The sequence below is a fragment of the Strigops habroptila genome, unplaced genomic scaffold (genome assembly GCF_004027225.2).
Source record: "Strigops habroptila isolate Jane unplaced genomic scaffold, bStrHab1.2.pri NW_022045628.1_ctg1, whole genome shotgun sequence".
NCBI lineage: Eukaryota > Metazoa > Chordata > Aves > Psittaciformes > Psittacidae > Strigops > Strigops habroptila.
In genome coordinates, this window is record NW_022651105.1 from 510,837 (window position 1) to 537,361 (window position 26,525).

Genomic DNA, 26,525 nt, shown 5'->3' on the forward strand with positions numbered 1-26,525 from the left:
GTAGTGATAGCACAAGGGGCAGCGGATTCAAGCTTAAACAGGGCAGATTTCAGTCAGACATAGGGAAGAAGTTCTTCCCTGGGAGGGTGCTGAGACGCTGGCACAGGGTGCCCAGAGAAGCTGTGGCTGCCCCATCCCTGGCAGTGTTCAAGGCCAGGTTGGACACAGGGGCTTGGAGCAACCTGCTCTAGTGTGAGGTGTCCCTGCCCAAGGCAGGGGGTTGGAACTAGATGATCTTAAGGTCCTTTCCAACCCTAACTCTTCTAGCCTTCTATTTGACTACACGTCCCGCGAGTAAGGGTCTCTGTGGGCAAGGGTCTCTTAGCTCAGGGAGTGTGACTTTTAGGATTAGAATGGAGCAAGTTGCTTTAGGAACACCGTTTCATTTCCCATTGGCACCCCCTTTCCTAAGCTGTCTGAGGTTGGCCGTTACTCTCCTGATCCACGTGGTACCAGTCTTCTACCTCTCCTCAAGCTCTAGGGGCTCATAAGGAACCGCTGCTTCTCCTTGTTACCTGCACTTCTAAACTGCCCATTTTCAAGCTTTCACACACAGAGCCCTTTACAAAACCTCCACTTCTTTATTGCTGGATGACATGGTGTCAGGTTTGGAGTCTGTGCTGGCTGGATGCCTCTCTGCTGCCTGGTGCTATTCAGAGCAAGGGTCCCTCTGCCCCTGCTGTCTCCAGAAGATGGAGCGCTGGGAACGCGGCAGCTCAGGAGCCGCTCTTTTAGCTCTTTTGTTTCTGAAGCTCTTTAGTCCAGGTTTAAGGATGACACCCCTTTCCCTAAGGAAAGGTCTGCCGCTCCCAGCTGTCCAGCATCAGCAGCAGAGCGCTCGCAGGCGCCATCCCAACGTGCGCCGCACCGGTGGCCTTCTCAGGATGAGCACGGTCTGAATTGCCAGGGAACAGATGACGGGATCGCTTTCCTCCGGCAGCGTCTCAAGGGCTGTGAGCCAAAGGGACAGAGCTGAGATGAGCCTCCCATAGACCCCCAGGCATCCTCCCCAGAGCCTGCTCCCTCCTCACCTCGGCAGATCTGCTCCAGCTTCAGCTCGTTCCTGCCCCTTAGGGGCCGCGCGGCCAGTCCTGGGCACAGAGATCCATCAGCCCCCTGCTCCCCATCGGTGCTGAGCCCAGGGATCCCCGGGGGGGCAGCGGTAGGGATTGGGGCCTGGCGGCCTAAAGAGGGACCCCAGGGGCTGTGGCTCACCGATGAACCTGATGGCTGCCTCTCGCAAGGGGGCCTGAGCATCCTCCAGGTACGGCACGCTCTGGTCCAGGTATTCCTCAGCCCTTTTCCTGCTCCGCTCCAGCTGCAGAGAGCACAAGGGGATGGGATGCCACAGAGCCTCCCCGCTTGGCTGCAGCAGTCCCTTCTCCCAGCGCCTCCCTTTCCCCTTGCCCGTTCCCATCTCCCAGCCAGGAGCCCTGTGGGATGGGCAGGGTGGTCCAAGGGATGCCAATGGGCACAGAGATGGGAGAGGGACGTGGAGAAGAGACATGGCTGCAGAGCGCAGAGCCCCTCACCAAGCACTCTGCAATCCTCCATGTCTGCCTTGTCTTCAGGAGGTGTTGGATCTCTCGCCATCCGAGGAGCGTTGCTGCAGAAAGGAGCGCTTCCCTGGAGGCCTGCACAAGAACGGGACGTAGGAGATGGCACCATGGCCTGGGCAAGGAGAGCCTGGGTGATCCTGGGGTGATCCCACCCTTTGGAAGGTGGGACATGCCCTGGCCCAAAGATGGGGGGCTCTGAGATCTGTACCTCGGCCACTCTGTCACTCTGGTCGCTCATGCGGAGGAAGAGCGGGACCAGAAAGCCCCGTGTGCTGCTCCTCATCCTCCTCTTGTCGCTCCTCACCACCGAGTCCAGCAGGACTCTGAAGAGGCGGATGGAGAGCTCTCGCAGCTGGCTGGACTCCTGGTGGCAAGGAGGAAAGGGGGACTTTGAGCAAGAGCAGCTCCCTGCCCATGCTGATGTGAGGGGGGAAGCTGTGGGGGCAGATCCTGCAGCAGGGGGAAGCTGTGCTGGGATGCAAAGCCCAGAAACCATCCCATGAGAGCCCAGGGAGCAGCCCCTGCTCCGAGTCATTGCAGGGTGCCCCATCTGCAGGGCCCAGCAGCCTTACTCCATCAAAGAGGGGCAGGAGGTCCCCAACCAGCTGCACAGCAATGGGGCTGGCTTCCTTCTTCAGTAGGTGGCCCATCGCGTTCCTTATGATCACCAGGGCCTTTATCTTGACCTCTTCCTTGGCGTTCCAGAGCCTGCCCATCATGTGTGGCAGGAGGATCTGCAGTTTCCTTGCCTGTAGGAAGAGATGGAGGTTCCTTGTTGTGAAACCCTGACACAACACTGCACTCACCAAGGTGCACCATTGCCAAGAGGGTTCCCCATGACCATGCCCTGACCCACCCCAAGAGGGCTCCCCATGACCATGCCCTGCTCACCAAGTCAGGTCTCTCCGACAGCACAATGAGGTTCTCAAGCAACAGGGACACTGTCCGCAGGCTTGGGTGGTCCTGAGAGCTCTCGACATGGGACTCCTCACCAGCATCCTCATTGGAGGCCATGGCCTGAAGGAAACACAGCAGTGAGCCACTACAGAGCCTGCGGGGCTCGCTGGAGGCCATCAAGGCCCTTTCTAACTCACAACCAAGGCAGGGATGGAGGTGTCTCCTGTGTCCTGCAGTATCCCGAGCAGCTCCCGTAAGACCTCCAAAGTCTTGGGCATGGTGAGGATCAGCTCCCACATGTCCATGCCAGCGCTGCAAGCCAGAGAGCTGTGTCAGCATGGTCCATGCATCCCATGGGATGCCGTGGGCAGGCAGCAGAGGGCAAAGGTGGTGCTCCCCATGGGAGGGGTGGAAAGGACCTGAAGATCATCTAGTTCCAACTCCCCTGCCATGGGTTCTTGGGTCTGGAAGCCAGAGAGTCTTCAGGCCCCTCTGCCCACAGGGAACAAGCCCTCAAGGCTGATACCTGTCACTTGAGGGAATGTTCAGCACCATGCTGATGGTCAATGCCCTCGGGTGCTTCAGGACCAGCAGGATAAGGAGGGCGCCCAGCTTGCACCACGCTGAATCTCTGCTGCTCTGCTGCAGGCTTTCATGGATGCTCCTTACGATGCTTGGCACCTGGAGGGGGGAACACAGGGGAGGATGGTGCTGCTGCCACTGGAGTGCAGCCATTTCCCATCCTTCTCTGCTGCATGAAAGTGGCTTCGAGTCACCTCCTAGGTTTGGGAAGGAGGGAGGGAGGGAGGAAGAAGGCCTGACAGGACTGAAGGGCATGGCAACCCAGCCACAGGCCACTCACATCTGCCAGCCAGAAGTCAAGGTCTCTCATGACCAGATCCAGAATGTCTTCTGCTACCCACTTCTCAAAGATGCTGGAGTCTCTCATCGCCTCGACGGCCACGCAGACAAAGTCTGTCCTCTCCCGTGGATAAAGGGAATTTGCAAACGCCTAGGGGAGGAAGGTTGGGCTCATGGGCACCGCACTGTCCCTGCTTGAGGACAGCAGGGACCGTCCCACCAGGGACAGTGAGGCCACACCAGCCCCTGCTGCTTCTGGATGCCTTTGCTCACACACGTGCCCTGCTCTTGCCACAGAGTCCCAGCAATGGGGGGAGCTCATTACCATGGTAAGGTCTTGGGCACTGTTTTCTTCTTCCCATTTGAGCTCTTCTCCTTCCCCCTTTGGCTTTGGCCTGCCTGAACAACAAGGGAGACACAGAAGAGTCAGGAGGACACAGCAGCTTTGCCATCAAGCTTCCCAAACCACCCCGAGATCTGCAGGACACAAGCGCTCAAGGAGGTTACTGGAGGGCATCAGGAAGAGCTTCTTGCTGCAGGCACTGGAGTGCTGCAGGCATGGAGCTGCTCTTCACAAACAGGGAAAACCTGCCTTTGGGACATGGGAGTCAGTGGTAGCTTTGGCTGTGGGGACCACAGAAGAGCAGGGCTCAAGATGCTGAAAGGAGGGAGGAAGGCGAGAAGCAGCCCCACCAGGAGACGTGTGTGTGCAGAGGGATGAAGCCCACCACAACTTCTCTTACTTTCTTGATGCTGGAGGTAATTATAGAGGCACCAAAGAGCACTCCAAGCTGGAGAGCTTGTCTCATCCTTGGCAAATCGGAAAAGGATGAGACGACCCAGAAGCTGTCCCAGGAGCGGGACTGAGAGTTCTTCTTGGGAGACAGGGCTGCATAGGTCTGTTTCAGTCGGGTGCAAGCCCTGCGGGAGGAAGGTGGAAGAACAAGAACAAGGTGAAGAACCTGAAGAACCCAAAAAAGAATGTAGAAGAAGAAAGGAAGGAGGAGAAGGAAGGAGGGGAAGGAAGGAGGGGAAGGAAGGAGGAGAAGGAAGGAGGAGAAGGAAGGAGGAGAAGGAAGGAGGAGAAGGAAGGAGGAGAAGGAAGGAGGAGAAGGAAGGAGGAGAAGGAAGGAGGAGAAGGAAGGAGGAGAAGGAAGGAGGAGAAGGAAGGAGGAGAAGGAGAAAGACCAGAAGAAGAATCTGAAGGAGAATGAAAAAAGAAAGAAGAAAGAAGAAGAAGAAGAAGAAGAAGAAAGGAGAAGGATAAAGAAGAAGGAGGAGAAGGAGAAAGGAGGAGGAGGAGAAGGCAGAGGGCAGGCAGGCTTTGCAGGGCCCCGTCTCCCCAAGCAGCCCCATGTGGGGAGAGCTGCCGCCTGCTCTGGTGTGCAGGGAGGGGGAGATGCTCTGGCTGGAGCCTGCCTGGTCCTTACCCTCAGTGTGTGATGGTGAAGCAGCAACTGGCTCAGGGTCCTGATCCTCCCCAGGGCCCTCTCCCGCACCACGGCGCTCTCAGAGCTGGTGAAGCTCAGCAGGACCTGTGCAGAGAGAAGCTGCTGGTGTGCCCTGGGAGCAGACACGTGCTGCAGCAGGAGCAGCATGGGCTGGACCCGCACTCCTTCCATCAAGGCTTCCTCTGAGCCTCTACTGGGGTTCCTGATGCTGAACATCACCCCGAGGGAGTCAGGATCAGCCCGTGGCTTTGTGTGTCAAGGGGAGGATGGAGGGGCACCAGTACAGGAAGGGACATTCTGGGGTGAGAAGAAGCTGGGGAAGTACATTGGGTGCCTGCAGCCTGCAGGGAAACAGGCCCAGGCACAGTGCAGGATGGGCTGCGGTGCAATGGCCAAGGCTGAATAAGACAGAACCAAGGTCTTTGTCCCCTTGGCTGTGGCTGATGTCTGTGCCACAAAGGCCTAAGAGAAGACACATCCTCATTTCCAGGGCTGGGCTGAAACTAGCAGCAAAAATCCACTACCTCATCACTGTCCCTGCCCATGGCAGGGGACTGGAACTAGATGATCTTCAGGTCCTTTCCAACCCAACCCATTCTATGATTCTATGCTTACAGTGTACATATAAATATATATACATATATATATATGCAGATATATATAAAAGACATGTTAATACTTTAAAGAGTGGCTTATCTAATAGTTAAGGGGAAGGGAATTTTCCTAACAAGTCCCGTGGGTCCCACCAAGCTGGTCCCAAACCAGGCTGATGAGAGGCAGCAAAGATGCCAGCCCAGGGGGGATCAGTCTCCTGAGAGTGGGCAGCAAAGCCTCTAGTGGGGTTCCTGCCCCTTTGGCTTCGTATAACTGCCCCTTGCGCCTGGGCACGTAGATAGATGCCACCCTCTGCAGCCACTGTGCTCCAGAAGGGCCTTGGTTACCCAAGGGAGGTGGGCACCACCCCTGCAGGGCGCTCTCTGTGCATGGCACTGGTGTGGGGACCATCCACTCAAGCAAGAGCGCTGTTCCCAGGGTGAGCAACAGCCCCTGTGAACCCCATTCAGCACATGCCAGACCTGCAGGATGTTCCGCAGCTTCTCGCTGGCCCTGGGGGCAGGAGAGTTGAGCACCAGCCTCCAGAGCATGTTGTCCGTGGATTCCAGCATCTGCAAGGAGGACAGAGCGTAGCACTTAAGGTGCCAGCTGGGCTTAAACCATGCTCATCCCGCAGCACTGCGTGACCAGGGAGCAGCCGCAGGGAGCTGTGGGCTCCTGTAGCTCCTCCAGCACTTACGAAGATAAAGTAGTATGTGTCCAGGCCCGAAAACTCCTCCTTTGGAGGAAGGAAGAAGACACTTCTGCAGCAGATTTCCAGGAGGCTTTCCTCCTGGCCTGCCAGCCCTGTCTCCACTGAGCTGCAAAGAGAGAGGGCTCCAGTTGGACACTGCTGCTGGGAGCAGTGCCTCGAGGCCTTGGGCAGGGGGACACAGAGCTCTGGGGTCCCCAGGAGGGATGGGCAGTTGTGGTACCTCAATTCTGCTATGGCATCCATGGCGAGATGCCGCACCTTGGTGAACAGTTGGTCCATGGGCTCCTGTTGGAGCAGCATCTGCAGAGCACAATGGCGATAAGGGACGTGGTAGATGCCAGCACCCAGTGCCACCAATGCTGCCCTCACTGAGTGCTGGAGGCCTTGCCCCCTGCCCATAGCATCCCCAGGGTGCTCTCCTCACCTTGATCATCTCTGCCAGATGGTATTTGTGGCAGAAGACATCCAGCCCCTGGTGCAAGCCGCAGTACCTGGCGGTGCACAACAGGCAGCAGATGCTCTCTAGAAAGCCAATCTTCTGGTGCTCATCCTGGAAACCAGGGGGGACAGAGACACAAACAGGCAGTATGAGAGGGGACAGCGGGACTGGACTCTAGGGGGGCCCTGGTTGAAGCCAGCACCCACCAGCAGAGCCCCTGTTCACAATGGCCATGCCTACCATTGTTGGGCTTTTGACAAATGCCTTGATGCGCTCCACGTTGTCCTGCTCCAGTCTGTAAACGGGTAACCAGGTGGCATCTAATAGAGGAGGAGAAGAGCTTTGGAGAGCAGAGGAAGGAGCTCTGCCCTCCGCCAGCATGCCAGGGAAATGTGGTGCTGGTGTCGAGCACCATAGAGTCAGAGAACCCTAGAACGGGTTGGGTTGGAAAGGACCTGAAGATCATCTAGTTCCATGACATGGAACCATGACACGATTTAGTGTGTGGTGTCCCTGCCTGTGGAGGACATCAGTGGAACTGGATGAGCTTAAGGTCCTTTCCATCCCAAACCATTCTATGATTCTATATCACCCAAGGCTCTGTCCAACCTGGCCTTGAACGCTGCCAGGGATGGAGCATTCACCACCTCTTTGGATAAGCTGTGCCAGCGCTTCTCCACTCTCACAGGCAAGAACTTCTTCCTTATGTGCAACCTGAGCTTCCCCTGTTTCAGTTTAAACCCATCACCCCTTGTCCTGGTCCCAGACCAACAGGGCCTCTCACTCACCAGTCCTCAATGGCAGGACCGGGGGTTCCTCATTGGACTCCGGTGAAGATCTGCTCTTCTGGGGAGCCCTGTTCTCCTCCTCCCAGGCCCTCCTTGGGGTTCTGGGGGGTTTCTTCGCCATCCTGTGGATGAAGGAAAAAGATTGAGGTGGTGGAGGGGGAAGCTTGGACCAAACGCATCAGGGCTGAGCTCAGGAGCAACCCACCGGCTCCTTGCTCCTGCCCTGTCCCATCGCCATGAGCCGTGACTTGATATAAGGATTATGATGGGGTGTGGTGATATGTTCTATGAAATGAGGAAGATGATGAGATGCGATGGGTGAGATGAGATGAGATGGATGAGATGAGGTGAAGATGTGGTGTCGTGATGTGGTGTGATGATGTGGTGTGAGGAAGATGATGCGATGCAGTGCGATGAAATGAGATGAAGATGAAATGGGATGAAGATGAGCTGAGCTGAGGTGATGACATGCGATGAGATGAGACCAGATGGGATCACCTCCATCACACCCCAGCTGAGGAGGAGGAAAATGCACTTGGGGAGGGGAGAGGAGGATTTTTCACACGTACTTGGTCAGAAGTTGTCTTTCCGTAGCTTTCTGTCCGCAATCCACTGAGGTGCGGTACCAGCAATGCAGCTTGCTCACGAGAGACTCAACCACTCCGTGAGCTCTTCTGTCAAGTGCCACACACAGGGACAGCCCTGGCTTTATACCTGGCTGTGCCTACCTCAGCGCCGGTGCTTTGTGGCATCATAGGTGGTGGGTGATGTCACAAGAGCCAAGGCAGCGCCGGGTTTCGAGGCAATGTCCACCCTGAGTGGGAGCAGGTTTGGCTCCTCTGCACCAGGGAAGACACCCTCCACCTCCAGAGCATCTCCTCCCATCGGAGGGGGCAGCTCTTTGCATTCCCACTCAAGAGCGACAGCTTTGGGAGCTCAGATGCCCTGAGGGAGGAATGTGAGCAGGAGAGCTTGAGGACCTTCCTGCATTCACTCTGCTCCGTCCAACCCGGCCTTAAACACTGCCACGGATGGAGCATTCACAACTTCCTTGGGTGAAGAAAAACTGCAGGTGACAGGTCGGGCACCCCGGGATGTTTGGTGACAAGAGCTGCGATTCCAGAAGGGACACAACATTCGGGGTGGACACCGGGCACATATAACATCGCCATGCACCTGACAGGCCACATGTCTGGGTGATGCCATGTCCCATGTCAGCACGCCTTCAGTGCTGAGCACGAGTTGTCCCACTTCCAAGCACCTCTGATGGAACCGGTCTAATAAAGCTGTGCTAACCCTGAGTCAGCCGCAGGAGCTCACCCACAGTGCCACCTATGCTACCTAACCCAACACCTCTGCTGCCTCAAGTGCCACCTACACTACCCAGCCTGACACCTACGATACCCAACGTGACACCCACACCACCTGACATCTACACGTCCCAACCTCACACTGCCTGCACCCCTTAACAACTGCCCGTATCCCTGCTGAGAGGATAATCTGCAAATAGCCTACAGTGTGTCCCCAAAGTGTGCCCTTACCTGCTGGGGCCCTCTCCTCGCGCCTGCGTTTCAATGATGTCCTGTCTCTTCACCGTCTACTGCTCACCCCTAAACACCCACCGTGACCGCCACTGACCACCACCAAGCAGTGCCCTCCTGCATGGGCCAATGCAGATCTCCTCAGCATCCTCTGGTGAATTCTTGCCGCTCAGGGCTCGTGCCATTCAGCATCTCCATGGGCTGGCATTGCTAAAAAAACCCCACTTGCTTCCATCGCTGGCCACTCACCTTCCTCCTCTTCATCCTCCTCCTCCTCCTCTTCTTCTTCTTCCTCCTCACTATACCTTGCTGCAGAAAAACAGGGCACCTACCATACAGGATGGTACTGGCATTGCTGTTGCCCAGCTTGTTCGTGGCAACACACATGTAGTTGCCACAGTCCTCCTCTGAGAGGTTGAAGAAGGGCAGCGTGGACAGGCTGCCCTCGCTCTCGATCCGCACACCTTCCAGCCCATTGGCTAACCTGCAGGGTTCAAAAACACATGATGATGCTTCGAGTGCAACATGCTGTGCCCCCTGCTCTTCCCACCAGCCATGTCCCACACATTCCCCCTCCAGACTCCCCACATCCCACCAAGACAAGCCCTGACACGCTCCCCATTCCCTAATCAATCTCCCCGCACAACATACCCTGCTCAAATCAACCCTACCAGCCAACGCCATTGTCTCTGAGCGAAACAACCCACTTAGACCCAGCAACATGTGTTGAACCCACCCCTCCTCCACACAAGGCCCTTGACCACTTGGCTCTCAACCAGCGTCCTCCTTCAATCACTGAAACTACGCCAAGGGAACGGGGAGGAAAATCACAGAAGTGTAATACCCACAGGTTAGAGAAAAGAACAGCGTAATAACTACAGAACAATCATGGAATCATAGGATCACCGTAGATGATGCACGCAATGGGACTCTGTGATGGGAAAGCGAGGAGTGAGAGCAATGCCGGTGGCACCGTTCCGGAGCTCACCATGTGCAGAAGAGGCCCAGCACCAGCTTTCAGTACTGGCACTTCGGCTGTGGGAGCAGGGCCCGGACGTTCGTGCTCAATGCGACAGGCTCGGCACAGCCTCGAGTGGGCACCGTAGATGTTGCATTCAATTGGACTTTTAGGTGGGAAAGCGAGGAGTGAGATCAATGCCGGTGGCACCGTTGCGGACCTCACCATGTGCAGAAGAGGCCCAGCACCAGCTTTGAGTCCTGGCTCTTCAGCTGTGGGAGCAGGGCCCGGACGTTCGTGCTGAATGAGACAGGCTCTGCATAGCCTTGAGCCTGCAACGTAGAGGATGCACGCAATTGGACTTTTAGATGGGAAAGCGAGGAGCGAGAGCAATGCCAGTGGCACCGTTTCATAGATCACCATGTGCAGAAGAGGCCCAGCACCAGCTTTCAGTCCTGGCTCTTCGGATGTGGGAGCAGGTCCCGGATGTTCGTGCTCAATGCGACGAAATGGGCACAGCCTCGAGTGGGCACCGTAGATGTTGCATTCAATTGGACTTTTAGGTGCGAAAGCGAGGAGCGAGATCAATGTCGGTAGCACCGTTTTGTAGCTCACCATGTCCAGAAGAGGCCCAGCACCAGCTTTCAGTCCTGGCTCTTCGGCTGTGGGAGCAGGGCCCGGACGTTCGTGCTCAAAGCGACGGGCTCGGCACAGCCTCGAGCCTGCATCGTAGGGGATCCATGCAATTGGACTTTAAGGTGGGAAAGCAAGGAGCGAGAGCAATGCCGATGGCACCGTTGCGGAGGGCACTGAGTGCAGAAGAGGCCCAGCACCTGCTTTTTATCCTGGCTCATTGGCTGTGAGAGCAGGGTCCGGACGTTCAAGCTCAATGCGGCCGGCTCGGCTCAGCCTCGAGCCTGCATCGTGGAGGATGCACACAACTGGACCTTTAGGTGGGAAAGCGAGGAGCGAGAACAATGCCGGTGGCACCGTTACGGAGGTCATCGTTCGCAGAAGAGGCCCAGCACCAGCTTTCAGTCCTGGCTCTTCGGCTGTGGGAGCACCTAAGGGTGGCAATCTTGGCACCATTAGCTCTGCTCACTGAGGTGAGCTGCCTCAGCTTACAGAAGCGACCCTGCTAGCATTCCCTGAGACTGATTTCTCTATTTCTGGCCTTAACACTAAATCACCAGCTCGTTTCTGCTCTGTGGTAGTCAGGGAATGAGGGTGGTGGTCATCTAGCAAATCCCCCCTCAAGCATCAACTACTGACTAGTGCAGCACTGGGAGAGCGAGGAGAGGACTCGGGCTGGCTCTGACTCTCCCTCAGGACAGAAAGCTGGTGCTGGGCATTACCTACACAGGGTGAGCTTTGCAACGGTGCCACCAACATGGCAATACGCCCTTCCTCTGCCACCTTAAACACCATCTGTGTACTTCCCTTCTGCTCAGTGCACTTCGGTGTCCCAGAGCACAGCTACGGAATGCAAACGTCCAGCCGCTGCTCCCAAACCCGTAGTCCCAGGACTATGCTGCTGAGCATCACCTACACATGGCTTGCATCGCAACAGCTCCACTAACATTCACAGCAACGATCTGCCAAGAAAAATCCATTCCTCAGCTTTTTGCAACATCTTGAACAGGAGATATTATCAGCCCTTTTCTCGCTCATGAGTAATCACTCCATCCATTTGCCTCCTCCCAACTCAGCCCCCAACCGACCAGGACAAAACGTGTCTTTCCAATGCAACCCTTACAACCCGCAGCGGCCTCTCCTCTGCATTTCTAGCTTAGAGAGAAATCATTGCAAGGCAGAGCGGACATTTCTGGACATCACTTGCAAATCCCAGGACAAAGCTTGACCAGAACAAACAGATGAACTGCTGGGAAAGGGAAGGTAGATAGGTGCCATGCTTCAAATCACGGGGTTACCACCTCCTTCAAGAGTTAGAAATGCCTTTCCCAGCCTAACAGAAACCTGTCTTTGAACCAAAGAGAGCAATGAAACTTCCTTCAGAACCAACTTGAAGAATTCAAAGTCATTTCCAAGTTACTAAGCACCTGCCTCACTTTCTTCAGCTCCTGCAACTACACGACTACTTCTTGTTTTCCTTCCACCACAAGCATTCAAGTCCCAGTAAACACTAGCAAAGCCCTTTCCGTCTCCCATCGGATTCCCAATACGCTGATATGTTTCTTCAGAAGCCTTTCCAGGGAATGAAATGATCCCAAACTAATAACACTTGTGATTTAGACAGAGCCATCCTTGCTTGGGATCTCTTCTAAACAGACTTCAGCAGGAGCAGAAGGAACAACCTCTTTTCCAGATCTATTTGAGTCTGATATAAACATAGGTATTTTCTACAGAAAAACATGCTTTGGATTTCTCATCAATATGTATGTACAAAGCTAACCCAAAATGTCTCAGTTGCTCCTGAGTAACACATGATGGTAACTTGGAAATAAAGCAGTTTGACAGGTTATGTGTGGTGTATAAAAGCATAGCAATATTGCTTACTGTCAGATGATCAAGTTTCTGGGGCGCAAGGAGAAGATGGAAGGGATTCCAGCAGCCTTGCCTGCGTTTCCTCTAGTCTTGCTCTGGACGATCACAAGCAGACAAGAGCAGCAACAAGGCTGAGGAAAAACAAACAAGAATTGACAACGTGAGACCAGCAAAAGCATTACTGGAGTGGTCTAAACCTATTTGCTAATCCAATCCAGCATCATCAAAGCTCTTCAGAACATCAGGGAGTGCCAAAAAGATGCAAACATTGTGGAGAATGTGCTGGAACCCTGAAAAACGGCTTTAGACTTTGTTGTTTCCCCCTGTTTTCCTTTGTACCCTGTCTTTACTGTCTGTGCAGGACTGGGGTCACCGGCACACTCTTTCTGCTGCAGCACAGAACGGCTGATGCCTGTGTCGCTGACTCAAACCTGAGACTGAAAAGGACTAGTTAGCATTTACTAGTGGGAGCTGCTTTCCAAAGAAACACAGAGGGGGTTTAAATCAAAAGAGTCAATTGGAAAAACCAGAGAAGCAGGGGAAAATTGCTGTTCTTCCTGGTTTACAGGTAGGGAAACTGAGGCACAGACCACTGAAATCATCCCAGAAAGGCTCTAAGGGGAGAGATGGAGAGCTTGAAAAAGACCCAGAGCAGGGCTTCACAAGGACACAACCTCAGTCTGCCTCTGATCTCAAGAGCCAAGATGAAGGTTTGGCAGGAGTACACCTGCTGGCACATATATGCCCAACGTCAGCAAGGACCTACTCTGCCACCCAGTATCGTCCATTACAAGTGCTGCAGTTTCCAACAGGCACCTACCTGATGCTTGCACCAGCAGGGATCTTGCAAGCCCTGCACATGACCCAGCAGCTCTGTGCCTCAGTTTCCCCTCTCCCAGACACAGCAAGGGGGCCCAAGGTAGGCCGAGACCAGCTGTGGGGGAGATCTCATCAGCCCTTTGGCCCAGGCACTTGTTTCTACAGCACCTGGGCAGACAATGAGTCTTTCCTTCTGCTTTGGGCTATCACAGCCCAGGGCAGCAGCTGAGGAAGAGCAGAGGAGGCACAGGGCTCATGCAAAGGTCTCACACTGAGTTCCTCTACAGACTTATTTGGACACTTTCATCGTGTTATCTGGCTGCTCTGTGCTTATTTCTCCCTCCTTATACATGGTGACACTGACACCAGCCACTCGCATGAAATGCTTTCAAACACAAAATCACGATTAGATACAGCTCATGCAATTGCTGCATGCTGTAAGCAAGGCCTAGTCCAAAGAATATATAGATTTTTTAAAGAGAGGTAGGGGTTTGGGGCCAGCAAGTCAGTACTGTTTGCAACAACCACAGGCACAGAGCCCAATGGCATTGGTTTAGACCCCTCCATGTTTCAGTGCAAGGAACAGGGAGCACTCAGCAAAGCAAAAAGTACCTCTTAACAAAGACACAACATGCATTTGGGCATTGCCTGGTGCTAAGGCAAGCAGCATTCACACCAACAATAGGGAGCACAACCAGGCTCTAAAGCAGGGCAAGCAACTTCTCTAAAGCCTACCCACGCCACAGCACAGGGCACAGAGGAATCCTGCTCCAAGAAGGGCACCATCACTGGCTACCCTCAGGCCAAACTCATCATTCAGAGGTTTAAGACCTTAGAAAAGAGCCAACTTTCTTTCTGCATCCCACTCTCAGGGCAGCATGCAAATCCCTTCCAGCTCTCCTTACCTTCTTTCTCTGCCATGCTCTTGTTGTCAGTCCTCAAGGAAGAAGGCAGCACTAAGCTCTCCCTCAGAAGCACACAGAAGGCTCAAGGCAGCAAGTGGAGAAGCCCATGTACATCAGCAGAGCCCAGCCCTCCAACAAACCAGAACTACTTTCTTCCCACAGCAAAGCCAAGTTCAGCTCATACTTTCCACCTCAGAAAACCACAAGAAAAGGAACCCAACTCCCTGCACACCTTCCTCTGCAAGCCCAACCCTCCCAGAACAATCAACAGCTTCAGAGAACCTTCTGGTGCCTGCTAAGGGTAACCAAACCCACCTGAGAGCACATTGCTCCCACTCATCTCACTGCTCATCCTGGAGCTGAAACCCACCAACAGGAATCCAGGGGGGCTTAGGAGCACTTACGGAAACATCCACTTAATTCCCACACATGGAGACCTCCGGAACGGTGCCACCAACATGGATATCCTCCCTTACGTACCCACCTAAAACTCCATCTGCATAAAGCCCCACTGGACACCAGTCTCCAGGGACCGAGATAGCAGCTCCCAAAGTGCAAACGTCCAGTGTGGAGAAGAGAAGGCTCGGGGAGACCATGAATGGAGGGGACTTCAGGTGCCTGTATCCCACCACTGCATCTCCTCCCAGGTCTAGACTGAGCGGTGGCAGTAGGAGAACCTCCTGCAGGGCCATGAGCTGGGGCTGTCACCCAAAGCAGCATCCCTGCACCCCAACATGCTGTGTGTGGGGATCCTTCCTTCTGGGGCCTAAGAAAGGTGGGGTTTGGGAACATTTAGGGGTACCAGCAGTGTTGGGAGGGACAGAGATGCCTGAGGCTGGGCGGGTTTGGCATACAAGGTGGATTTTGGGGTGTTTTAGGGGTACCACGGGGATTGGAAGGGATGGAGGTGCCTGGGGCTGGAGAACTGCTGCAGCGCACCCTCCGCCTGCCAGCTCCCCGCTTGGACACATGGCAAACAGGGAAGATCCCTGTTTGCCATAGGCGCAGCAGTCTCTATGTGCAATATTGGCTCTTACATTCTCTCGTCTCTGTTTAAGGGCACCAGATATATTTATGTAGGGGCTCTTCATCAGGGACTGTAGTGATAGCACAAGGGGCAGCGGATTCAAGCTTAAACAGGGCAGATTTCAGTCAGACATAGGGAAGAAGTTCTTCCCTGGGAGGGTGCTGAGGCGCTGGCACAGGGTGCCCAGAGAAGCTGTGGCTGCCCCATCCCTGGCAGTGTTCAAGGCCAGGTTGGACACAGGGGCTTGGAGCAACCTGCTCTAGTGTGAGGTGTCCCTGCCCAAGGCAGGGGGTTGGAACTACATGATCTTAAGGTCCTTTCCAACCCTAACTCTTCTAGACTTCTACTTGACTACACATGTCCCGTGAGTAAGGGTCTCTGTGGGCAAGGGTCTCTTAGCTCAAGGAGTGTGACTTTTAGGATTAGAATGGAGCAAGTTCCTTTAGGAACACCGTTTCATTTCCCATTGGCACCCCCTTTCCTAAGCTGTCTGAGGTTGGCCGTTACTCTCCTGATCCACGTGGTACCAGTCTTCTACTTCTCCTCAAGCTCTAGGGGCTCATAAGGAACCGCTGCTTCTCCTTGTTACCTGCACTTCTAAACTGCCCATTTTCAAGCTTTCACACACAGAGCCCTTTACAAAACCTCCACTTCTTTATTGCTGGATGACATGGTGTCAGGTTTGGAGTCTGTGCTGGCTGGATGCCTCTCTGCTGCCTGGTGCTATTCAGAGCAAGGGTCCCTCTGCCCCTGCTGTCTCCAGAAGATGGAGCGCTGGGAACGCGGCAGCTCAGGAGCCGCTCTTTTAGCTCTTTTGTTTCTGAAGCTCTTTAGTCCAGGTTTAAGGATGACACCCCTTTCCCTAAGGAAAGGGCTGCCGCTCCCAGCTGTCCAGCATCAGCAGCAGAGCGCTCGCAGGCGCCATCCCAACGTGCGCCGCACCGGTGGCCTTCTCAGGATGAGCACGGTCTGAATTGCCAGGGAACAGATGACGGGATCGCGTTCCTCCAGCAGCGTCTCAAGGGCTGTGAGCCAAAGGGACAGAGCCGAGATGAGCCTCCCATAGACCCCCAGGCATCCTCCCCAGAGCCTGCTCCCTCCTCACCTTGGCAGATCTGCTCCAGCTTCACCTGGTTCCTGCCCCTTAGGGGCCGCGCGGCCAGTCCTGGGCACAGAGATCCATCAGCCCCCTGCTCCCCATCGGTGCTGAGCCCAGGGATCCCCGGGGCGGCAGCGGTGGGGATTGGGGCCCGGCGGCCTAAAGAGGGACCCCAGGGGCTGTGACTCACCGATGAACCTGATGGCTGCCTCTCGCAAGGGGGCCTGAGCATCCTCCAGGTACGGCACGCTCTGGTCCAGGTATTCCTCAGCCCTTTTCCTGCTCCGCTCCAGCTGCAGAGAGCACAAGGGGATGGGATGCCACAGAGCCTCCCCGCTTGGCTGCAGCAGTCCCTTCTCCCAGCGCCTCCCTTTCCCCTTGCCCGTTCCCATCTCCCAGCCAGGAGCCCCGTGGGATGGGCAGGGTGGTCCAAGGGGTGCCAGTGGGCACAGGGATGGGAGAGGGACGTGGAGAAGAGACATGGCTGCAGAGCGCAGAGCCCCTCACCAAGCACTCTGCAATCCTCCATGTCTGCCTTGTCTTCAATGGGCATTGGAGCTCTCGCCACCCGAGGAGCGTTGCTGCAGCAAGGAGGGTTTCCCTGGAGGCCTGCACAAGAGCGGGACATAGGAGAAGGCACCATGGCCTGGGGAAGGAGAGCTTGGGTGATCCTGGGGTGATCCCGCCTTTAGGAAGGTGGGACATGCCCTGGCCCAAAGATGGGGGGCTCGGAGATCTGTACCTCGGCCACGCTGTCACTCTGGTCGCTCATGTGGAGGAAGAGCGGGACCAGAAAACCCTGTGCGCTGCTCCTCATCCTCCTCTTGTCGCCCCTCACCACCGAGTCCAGCAGGACTCTGAAGAGGCGGATGGAGAGCTCTCGCAGCTGGCTGGACTCCTGGTGGCAAGGAGGAAAGGGGGACTTTGAGCAAGAGCAGCTCCCTGCCCATGCTGATGTGAGGGGGGAAGCTGTGGGGGCAGATCCTGCAGCAGGGGGAAGCTGTGCTGGGATGCAAAGCCCAGAAACCATCCCATGAGAGGCCAGGGAGCAGCCCCTGCTCCGAGTCATTGCAGGGTGCCCGTCTTCACGGCCCAGCAGCCTTACTCCATCAAAGAGGGGCAGGAGGTCCCCAACCAGCTGCACAGCAATGGGGCTGGCTTCCTTCTTCTGTAGGTGGCCCATCGCGTTCCTTATGATCACCAGGGCCTTTATCTTGATCTCTTCCTTGGCATTCTGGAGCCTGCCCATCATGTGTGGCAGGAGGATCTGCAGTTTCCTTGCCTATAGGAAGAGATGGAGGTTCCTGGTTGTAAAACCCTGACACAACGCTGCACTCACCAAGGTGCACCATTGCCAAGAGGGTTCCCCATGACCATGCCCTGACCCACCCCAAGAGGGCTCCCCATGACCATGCCCTGCTCACCAAGTCAGGTCTCTCCGACAGCACAATGAGGTTCTCAAGCAACAGGGACACTGTCCGCAGGCTTGGGTGGTCCTGAGAGCTCTCGACATGGGACTCCTCACCAGCATCCTCACTGGAGGCCATGGCCTGAAGGAAACACAGCAGTGAGCCACTACAGAGCCTGCGGGGCTCGCTGGAGGCCATCAAGGCCCTTTTTAACTCACAACCAAGGCAGGGATGGAGGTGTCTCGTGTGTCCTGCGGTATCCCGAGCAGCTCCTGTAAGGCCTCCGAAGTCTTGGGCATGGTGAGGATCAGCTCCCACATGTCCATGCCAGCGCTGCAAGCCAGAGAGCTGTGTCAGCATGGTCCATGCATCCCATGGGATGCCGTGGGCAGGCAGCAGAGGGCAAAGGTGGTGCTCCCCATGGGAGGGGTGGAAAGGACCTTAAGATCATCTAGTTCCAACTCCCCTGCCTTGGGTCTGGAAGCCAGAGTTTCTTCAGGCCCCTCTGCCCACAGGGAACAAGCCCTCAAGGCTGATACCTGTCACTTAAGGGAATGTTGAGCACCATGCTGATGGTCAATGCCCTCGGGTGCTTCAGGACCAGCAGGATAAGGAGGGCGCCCAGCTTGCACCACGCTGAATCTCTGCTGCTCTGCTGCAGGCTTTCATGGATGCTCCTTACGATGCTTGGCACCTGGAGGGGGGAACACAGGGGAGGATGGTGCTGCTGCCACTGGAGTGCAGCCATTTCCCATCCCTCTCTGCTGCATGAAAGTGGCTTCAAGTCACCTCCTAGGTTTGGGAAGGAGGGAGGGAGGGAGGAAGAAGGCCTGACAGGACTGAAGGGCATGGCAACCCAGCCACAGGCCACTCACATCTGCCAGCCAGAAGTCAACGTCTCTCATGACCAGATCCAGAATGTCTTCTGCTACCCACTTCTCAAAGATGCTGGAGTCTCTCATCGCCTCGATGGCCACGCAGACAAAGTCTGTCCTCTCCCGTGGATAAAGGGAATTTGCAAACGCCTAGGGGAGGAAGGTTGGGCTCATGGGCACCGCATTGTCCCTGCTTGAGGACAGCAGGAACCGTCCCACCAGGGACAGTGAGGCCACGCCAGCCCCTGCTGCTTCTGGATGCTTCTGCTCACACACGTGCCCTGCTCTTGCCACAGAGTCCCAGCAATGGGGGGAGCTCATTACCATGGTAAGGTCTTGGGCTCTGTTTTCTTCTTCCCATGTGAGCTCTTCTCCTTCCCCCTTTGGCTTTGGCCTGCCTGAACAGCAAGGGAGACACAGAAGAGTCAGAAGGACACAGCAGCTTTGTCATCAAGCTTCCCAAACCACCCCGAGACCTGCAGGACACAAGCGCTCAAGGAGGTTACTGGAGGGCATCAGGAAGAGCTTCTTGCTGCAGGCACTGGAGTGCTGCAGGCATGGAGCTGCTCTTCACGAACAGGGAAATCCTGCCTTTGGGACATGGGAGTCAGTGGTAGCTTTGGCTGTGGGGACCACAGAAGAGCAGGGCTCAAGATGCTGAAAGGAGGGAGGAAGGCGAGAAGCAGCCCCACCAGGAGACGTGTGTGTGCAGAGGGATGAAGCCCACCACAACTTCTCTTACTTTCTTGATGCTGGAGGTAATTATAGAGGCACCAAAGAGCACTCCAAGCTGGAGAGCTTGCCTCATCCTTGGCAAATCGGAAAAGGATGAGACGACCCAGAAGCTGTCCCAGGAGCAGGACTAAGAGTTCTTCTTGGGAGACAGGGCTGCATAGGTCTGTTTCAGTCGGGTGCAAGCCCTGCGGGAGGAAGGTGGAAGAACAAGAAGAACAAGGTGAAGAACCTGAAGAACCCAAAGAAGAATGTAGGAGAAGAAAGGAGAAGAAAGGAGAAGAAAGGAGAAGAAGGAGAAAGACCAGAAGAAGAATCTGAAGGAGAATGAAAAATGAAGGAAGAAAGGAGAAGAAAGGAGAAGGATAAAGAAGAAGGAGGAGAAGGAGAAAGGAGGAGGAGGAGAAGGCAGAGGGCAGGCAGGCTTTGCAGGGCCCCGTCTCCCCAAGCAGCCCCATGCGGGGAGAGCTGCCGCCTGCTCTGGTGTGCAGGGAGGGGGAGATGCTCTGGCTGGAGCCTGCCTGGTCCTTACCCTCAGTGTGTGATGGTGAAGCAGCAACTGGCTCAGGGTCCTGATCCTCCCCAGGGCCCTCTCCCGCACCACGGCGCTCTCAGAGCTGGTGAAGCTCAGCAGGACCTGGGCAGAGAGAAGCTGCTGGTGTGCCCTGGGAGCAGACACGTGCTGCAGCAGGAGCAGCATGGGCTGGACCCGCACTCCTTCCATCAAGGCTTCCTCTGAGCCTCTACTGGGGTTCCTGATGCTGAACATCACCCCGAGGGAGTCAGGATCAGCCCGTGGCTTTGTGTGTCAAGGGGAGGATGGAGGGGCACCAGTACAGGAAGGGACATTCTGGGGTGAGAAGAAGCTGGGGAAGTACATTGGGTGCCTGCAGCCTGCAGGGAAACAGGCCCAGGCACAGTGCAGGATGGGCTGCCGTGCAATGGCCAAGGCTGAATGAAGACAAAACCAAGGTCTTTGTCCCCTTGGCTGTGGCTGATGTCCTTGCCACAAAGGCCTAAGAGAAGACATATCCTCATTTCCAGGGCTGGGCTGAAACTAGCAGCAAAAATCCACTACCTCATCACTGTCCCTGCCCATGGCAGGGGACTGGAACTAGATGATCTTCAGGTCCTTTCCAACCCAACCCATTCTATGATTCTATGCTTACAGTGTACATATAAATAAATATACGTATATATATATGCAGATATATATAAAAGACATGTTAATACTTTAAAGAGTGGCTTATCTAATAGTTAAGGGGAAGGGAATTTTCCTAACAAGTCCCATGGGTCCCACCAAGCTGGTCCCAAACCAGGCTGATGAGAGGCAGCAAAGATGCCAGCCCAGGGGGGATCAGTCTCCTGAGAGTGGGCAGCAAAGCCTCTAGTGGGGTTCCTGCCCCTTTGGCTTCGTATAACTGCCCCTTGCGTCTGGGCACGTAGGTAGATGCCACCCTCTGCAGCCACTGTGCTCCAGAAGGGCCTTGGTTACCCAAGGGAGGTGGGCACCATCCCTGCAGGGCGCTCTCTGTGCATGGCACTGGTGTGGGGACCATCCACTCAAGCAAAAGCGCTTTTCCCAGGGTGAGGGACAGCCCCTGTGAACCCCATTCAGCACATGCCAGACCTGCAGGATGTTCTGCAGCTTCTCGCTGGCCCTGGGGGCAGGAGAGTTGAGCACCAGCCTCCGGAGCATGTTGTCCATGGATTCCAGCATCTGCAAGGAGGACAGAGCGTAGCACTTAAGGTGCCAGCTGGGCTTAAACTATGCTCATCCCGCAGCACTGCGTGACCAGGGAGCAGCCGCAGGGAGCTGTGGGCTCCTGTAGCTCCTCCAGCACTTACGTAGATATAGTAGTATGTGTGTATGTCTGAAAACTCCTCCTTTGGAGGAAGGAAGAAGACACTTCTGCAGCAGATTTCCAGGAGGCTTTCCTCCTGGCCTGCCAGCCCTGTCTCCACTGAGCTGCAAAGAGAGAGGGCTCCAGTTGGACACTGGTGCTGGGAGCAGTGCCTCGAGGCCTTGGGCAGGCAGACACAGAGCTCTGGGGTCCCCAGGAGGGATGGGCAGTTGTGGTACCTCAATTCTGCTATGGCATCCATGGCGAGATGCCGCACCTTGGTGAACAGTTGGTCCATGGGCTCCTGTTGGAGCAGCATCTGCAGAGCACAATGGGGATAAGGGATGTGGTAGATGCCAGCACCCAGTGCCACCAATGCTGCCCTCACTGAGTGCTGGAGGCCTTGCCCCCTGCCCATAGCATCCCCAGGGTGCTCTCCTCACCTTGATCATCTCTGCCAGATGGCAATTGTGGCAGAAGACATCCAGCCCCTGGTGCAAGCCGCAGTACCTGGCGGTGCACAACAGGCAGCAGATGCTCTCCAGAAAGCCAATCTTATCGTACTCATCCTGGAAACCAGGGGGGACAGAGACACAAACAGGCAGTTTGAGAGGGGACAGCAGGACTGGACTCTAGGGGGGGCCTGGTTGAAGCCAGCACCCACCAGCACCCACCAGCAGAGCCCCTGTTCACAATGGCTATGCCTACCATTGTTGGGCTTTTGACAAAGGCCTCAATGCGCTCCACATTGTTCTGCTCCAGTCTGTAAACGGGTAACCAGGTGGCATCTAATAAAGGAGGAGGAGAGCTTTGGAGAGCAGAGGAAGGAGCTCTGCCCTCCACCAGCATGCCAGGGAAATGTGGTGCTGGTGTCGAGCACCATAGAGTCATAGAATCCTAGAACGGGTTGAGTTGTAAAGGACCTGAAGATCATCTAGTTCCATGACATGGAACCATGACACGGTTTAGTGTGTGGTGATCCTGCCCATGGCATGGGGGTTGGAACTGGATGAGCTTAAGGTCCTTTCCAACACAAACCATTCTATGATTCTGTATCATCCAAGGCTCTGTCCAACCTGGCCTTGAACACTGCCGGGGATGGAGCATTCACCACCTCTTTGGACAACCTGTGCCAGCGCCTCTACCACTCTTACAGGAAAGAACTTCTTCCTTATATGCAACCTGACCCTCCCCTGTTTCAGTTTAAACCCATCACCCCTTGTCCTGGTCCCAGACCAACAGGGCCCCTCACTCACCAGCCCTCAATGGGAGGCCCGGGGGTTCCTCATAGGACTCCGGTGAAGATCTGCTGTTCTGGGGAGCCCCGTCCTCCTCCTCCCAGGCCCTCCTGGGGGATCCGGGGAGTTTCTCCGCCATCCTGTAGATCAAGGAAAGGGATCGAGGTGGTGGAGGGGGAAGCTTGAACCAAACGCATCAGGGCTGAGCTCAGGAGCAACCCACCGGCTCCTTGCTCCTGCCCTGTCCCATCATCATCTGCTGCACTGAGCAGTGCAGTGGGGTGTCACAAATGAGGTCAGAAAGGGCTCCGTTTTGACCCGTTGCCCAGGTGACCCACCTGAGGTCTAGACTGAAGCTGTGGGAGAACCTGCTGCAGGGCCATGAGCCATGACTTGATATGAGGATTATGATGGGGTGTGGTGATATGTTCTATGAAATGAGGAAGATGATGAGATGCGATGGGTGAGATGAGATGAGATGGATGAGATGAGGTGAAGATGTGGTGTCGTGATGTGGTGTGATGATGTGGTGTGAGGAAGATGATGCGATGCAATGCAATGAGATGAAGATGAAATGGGATGAAGATGAGCTCAGCTGAGGTGATGGCATGCGATGAGATGAGGTTGGGAGGAGACCAGATGGGATCACCTCCATCACACCCCAGCTGAGGAGGAGGAAAATGCACTTGGGGAGGGGAGAGGAGGATTTTTCACACGTACTTGGTCAGAAGTTGTCTTTCCGTAGCTTTCTCTCCGCAATCCACTGAGGTGCGGTACCAGCAATGCAGCTTGCTCACGAGAGACTCAACCACTCCGTGAGCTCTTCTGTCAAGTGCCACACACAGGGACAGCCCTGGCTTTATACCTGGCTGTGCCTACCTCAGCGCCGGTGCTTTGTGGCACCATAGGTGGTGGGTGATGTCACAAGAGCCAAGGCAGCGCCGGGTTTCGAGGCAATGTCCACCCTGAGTGGGAACAGGTTTGGCTCCTCTGCATCAGGGAAGACATCCTCCACCACCAGAACATCTCCTCCCATCGGAGGGGGCAGCTCTTTGCATTCCCACTCAAGAGCGACAGCTTTGGGAGCTCAGATGCCCTGAGGGAGGAATGTGAGCAGGAGAGCTTGAGGACCTTCCTGCATTCACTCTGCTCCGTCCAACCCGGCCTTAAACACTGCCACGGATGGAGCATTCACAACTTCCTTGGGTGAAGAAAAACTGCAGGTGACAGGTCGGGTACCCCGGGATGTTTGGTGACAAGAGCTGCGATTCCAGAAGGGACACAACATTCGGGGTGGACACCGGGCACATATAACATCGCCATGCACCTGACAGGCCACATGTCTGGATGATGCCATGTCCCATGTCAGCACGCCTTCAGTGCTGAGCACACGTTGTCCCACTTCCAAGCGCCTCTGATGGAACCGGTCTAATAAAGCTGTGCTAACCCTGAGTCAGCCGCAGGAGCTCACCCACAGTGCCACCTATGCTACCTAACCCAACACCTCTGCTGCCTCAAGTGCCACCTACACTACCCAGCCTGACACCTACGATACCCAACGTGACACCCACACCACCTGACATCTACACGTCCCAACCTCACACTGCCTGCACCCCTTAACAACTGCCTGTATCCCTGCCAAGAGGATAACCTGCAAATAGCCTACAGTGTGTCCCCAAAGTGTGCCCTTACCTGCTGGGGCCCTCTCCTCGCGCCTGCGTTTCAATGATGTCCTGTCTCTTCACCGTCTACTGCTCACCCCTAAACACCCACCGTGACCGCCACTGACCACCACCAAGCAGTGCCCTCCTGCATGGGCCAATGCAGATCTCCTCAGCATCCTCTGATGAATCCTTGCCGCTCAGGGCTCGTGCCATTCAGCATCTCCATGGGCTGGCATTGCTAAAAAAACCCCACTTGCTTCCATCGCTGGCCACTCACCTTCCTCCTCTTCATCCTCCTCCTCCTCCTCTTCTTCTTCTTCCTCCTCACTATACCGTGCTGCAAAAAAACAGGGCACCTACCATACAGGATGGTACTGGCATTGCTGTTGCCCAGCTTGTTCGTGGCAACACACATGTAGTTGCCACAGTCCTCCTCTGAGAGGTTGAAGAAGGGCAGCGTGGACAGGCTGCCCTCGCTCTCGATCCGCACACCTTCCAGCCCATTGGCTAACCTGCAGGGTTCAAAAACACATGATGATGCTTTGAGTGCAACATGCTGTGCCCCCTGCTCTTCCCACCAGCCATGTCCCACACATTCCCCCTCCAGACTCCCCACATCCCACCAAGACAAGCCCTGACACGCTCCCCATTCCCTAACCAATCTCCCCGCACATCATACCCTGCTCAAATCAACCCTACCAGCCAACGCCATTGTCTCTGAGCGAAACAACCCACTTAGACCCAGCAACATGTGTTGAACCCACCCGTCCTCCACGCAAGGCTCTTGACCACTTGGCTCTCAACCAGCGTCCTCCTTGAATCACTGAAACTACGCCACGGGAACGGGGAGGAGAATCATAGAAGTGTAATACCCACAGGTTAGAGAAAAGAACAGTGTAATAACTACAGAACAATCATGGAATCATAGGATCACCGTAGATGATGCACGCAATGGGACTTTGAGGTGGGATAGCGAGGAGTGAGATCAATGCCAGTGGCACTGTTGCGGAGCTCACCGTGTGCAGAAGAGGCCCAGCACCAGCTTTCAGTCCTGACTCTTCGGCTGTGGGAGCAGGGCCCGGACGTTCGTGCTCAATGCAACGGGCTCGGCAGAGCCTCGTGTGGGCACCGTAGATGTTGCATTCAATGGACTTTTTAGTGGGAAAACGGGGAGTGAGAGCAATGCCGGCGGCACCATTGTGGAGATCACCATGTGCAGAAGAGGCCCAGCACCAGCTTTCAGTCCTGGCTCTTCGGCTGTGGGAGCAGGGCCTGGAGGTTCGTGCTCAATGCTATTGGCTCAGCACAGCCTCCAGCCTGCATCATAGATGTTGCATTCAATTGGAGTTTTAGGTGGGAAAGCGAGGAGCGAGAGCAATGCCGGTGGCACCGTTGTGGAGCTCACCATGTGCAGAAGAGGCCCAGCACCAGCTTTCAGTCCTGGCTCTTCGGCTGTGGGACCAGGGCCCGGACGTTCATGCTCAATGAGACGGGCTCAGCACAGCCTCCAGCCTGCATCGTAGAGGATGCATTCAATTGGACTTTTAAGTGAGAAAGCGAGGAGCGAGAGCAATGCCGGTGGCACCGTTGCGGAGGGCACTCGGTGAAGATGAGGCCCAGCACCAGCTTTCAGTTCTGGCTCTTCAACTTTTGGAGCAGGGCCCGGACGTTCGTGCTCAATGCGAAGGGCTTGGCACAGCCTTAAGTGGGCTCTGTAGATGTTGCATTCAATTTTACTTTTAGGTGGGAAAGTGAGAAGGGAGAGCACTGCCAGCGCCACCGTTGCGGATCTCACCGTGTGCAGAAAAGGTCCAACCCCATCTTTCAGTCCTGGCTCTTCGGCTGTGGGAGCAGGGCCAGATGCTCTTGCTCAGTGCGACGGGCTCGGCACAGCCTCTAATGTGCACCGTAGATGTTGCATTCAATTGGACTTTTAGGTGGGAAAGTGAGGAGCGAGAGCAATGCCAGTGGCACCGTTGTGGAGGTCATTGCTTGGAGAAGAGGCCCAGCACCAGCTTTCAGTCCTGGCTCTTCGGCTGTGGGAGCAGGGCCCGGACGTTCGTGCTCAATGCGACATGCTCGACACAGCCCGATCCTGCATCGTGGAAGATGCACGCAATTGGACTTTTAGGTGGGAAAGCGAGGAGCGAGAGTAATGTCGGTGGCACTGTTGCAAGGCCTACCGTGTGCAGAAGAGGCCCAGCACCAGAATTTTATCCTGGCTCTTCGGCTGTGGGAGCAGGGCCCAAATGTTTGTGCTCAATGCGATGGGCTCGGCACAGCCTCGAGCCTACATCTAAGAGGATGCACGCAATTGGACTGATAGGTGGGAAAGCGAAGAGTGAGGTCAATGTCGGTGGCACCGTTGCGGATCTCACTGTGTACAGAATAGGCCCACCAGAGGTTTCAGTCTTGCCTCTTCTGTTGTGGGAGCAGGGCCCGCACGTTCATGCTCAATGCGAGTTGCTCAGCACAGCCTCGAGTGGGCGCAGCAGATGTTGCACACAATTGGACTTTTAGGTGGGAACACGAGGAGTTAGTGTAATTCTGGTGGTACCTTTGCAGCGCTCACCACTTGCAGAAGACGCCCAGCAGCAGCTTTGTA

General features: G+C 55.4%; 2 protein-coding genes across 2 annotated transcripts; both read right to left on the reverse strand.

The window, feature by feature from the left end:
* Window positions 1–557: 557 nt before the first annotated feature.
* On the reverse strand, window positions 558–8,083 carry LOC115603221. The gene is made up of 20 exons (XM_030474962.1): window positions 7,874–8,083; window positions 7,305–7,426; window positions 6,757–6,836; window positions 6,502–6,627; window positions 6,298–6,377; window positions 6,063–6,183; window positions 5,845–5,934; window positions 4,748–4,852; window positions 4,061–4,238; window positions 3,643–3,716; window positions 3,319–3,468; window positions 2,983–3,137; window positions 2,654–2,768; window positions 2,451–2,576; window positions 2,132–2,308; window positions 1,768–1,923; window positions 1,533–1,634; window positions 1,216–1,318; window positions 1,032–1,091; window positions 558–951 (listed from the first exon to the last, which is right to left on the reverse strand). Exons 2-20 carry the CDS (start codon window positions 7,423–7,425, stop codon window positions 824–826), a joined length of 2,247 nt encoding a protein of 748 aa, XP_030330822.1. The 5' UTR covers window position 7,426; window positions 7,874–8,083; the 3' UTR covers window positions 558–823.
* Window positions 8,084–15,690: 7,607 nt separating this feature from the next.
* Window positions 15,691–26,115, reverse strand: LOC115603240. Its single transcript, XM_030474982.1, has 22 exons — window positions 26,104–26,115; window positions 24,685–24,749; window positions 24,281–24,432; window positions 22,275–22,396; window positions 21,727–21,806; window positions 21,462–21,587; window positions 21,258–21,337; window positions 21,023–21,143; window positions 20,805–20,894; window positions 19,707–19,811; window positions 19,185–19,362; window positions 18,767–18,840; window positions 18,443–18,592; window positions 18,107–18,261; window positions 17,786–17,900; window positions 17,583–17,708; window positions 17,264–17,440; window positions 16,901–17,056; window positions 16,666–16,767; window positions 16,349–16,451; window positions 16,165–16,224; window positions 15,691–16,084 (listed from the first exon to the last, which is right to left on the reverse strand). Exons 4-22 carry the CDS (start codon window positions 22,393–22,395, stop codon window positions 15,957–15,959), a joined length of 2,247 nt encoding a protein of 748 aa, XP_030330842.1. The 5' UTR covers window position 22,396; window positions 24,281–24,432; window positions 24,685–24,749; window positions 26,104–26,115; the 3' UTR covers window positions 15,691–15,956.
* Between the last annotated feature and the right edge of the window lie 410 nt (window positions 26,116–26,525).

Excerpts from the sequence above, each read along its gene's own strand:
- LOC115603221 (XM_030474962.1), bottom strand. The coding sequence starts at position 7,425 with ATGGCGAAGAAACCCCCCAGAACCCCAAGGAGGGCCTGGGAGGAGGAG. Across the intron at positions 6,628-6,756 it reads TTGTCAAAAGCCCAACAATG|GATGAGCACCAGAAGATTGG; the intron begins GTAGGCATGGCC and ends CCTGGTTTCCAG. Across the intron at positions 6,378-6,501 it reads ATCTGGCAGAGATGATCAAG|ATGCTGCTCCAACAGGAGCC; the intron begins GTGAGGAGAGCA and ends TGTGCTCTGCAG.
- LOC115603240 (XM_030474982.1), bottom strand. The coding sequence starts at position 22,395 with ATGGCGGAGAAACTCCCCGGATCCCCCAGGAGGGCCTGGGAGGAGGAG. Across the intron at positions 21,144-21,257 it reads GATGCCATAGCAGAATTGAG|CTCAGTGGAGACAGGGCTGG; the intron begins GTACCACAACTG and ends CTCTCTTTGCAG. Across the intron at positions 17,441-17,582 it reads TGTCGGAGAGACCTGACTTG|GCAAGGAAACTGCAGATCCT; the intron begins GTGAGCAGGGCA and ends CTCTTCCTATAG.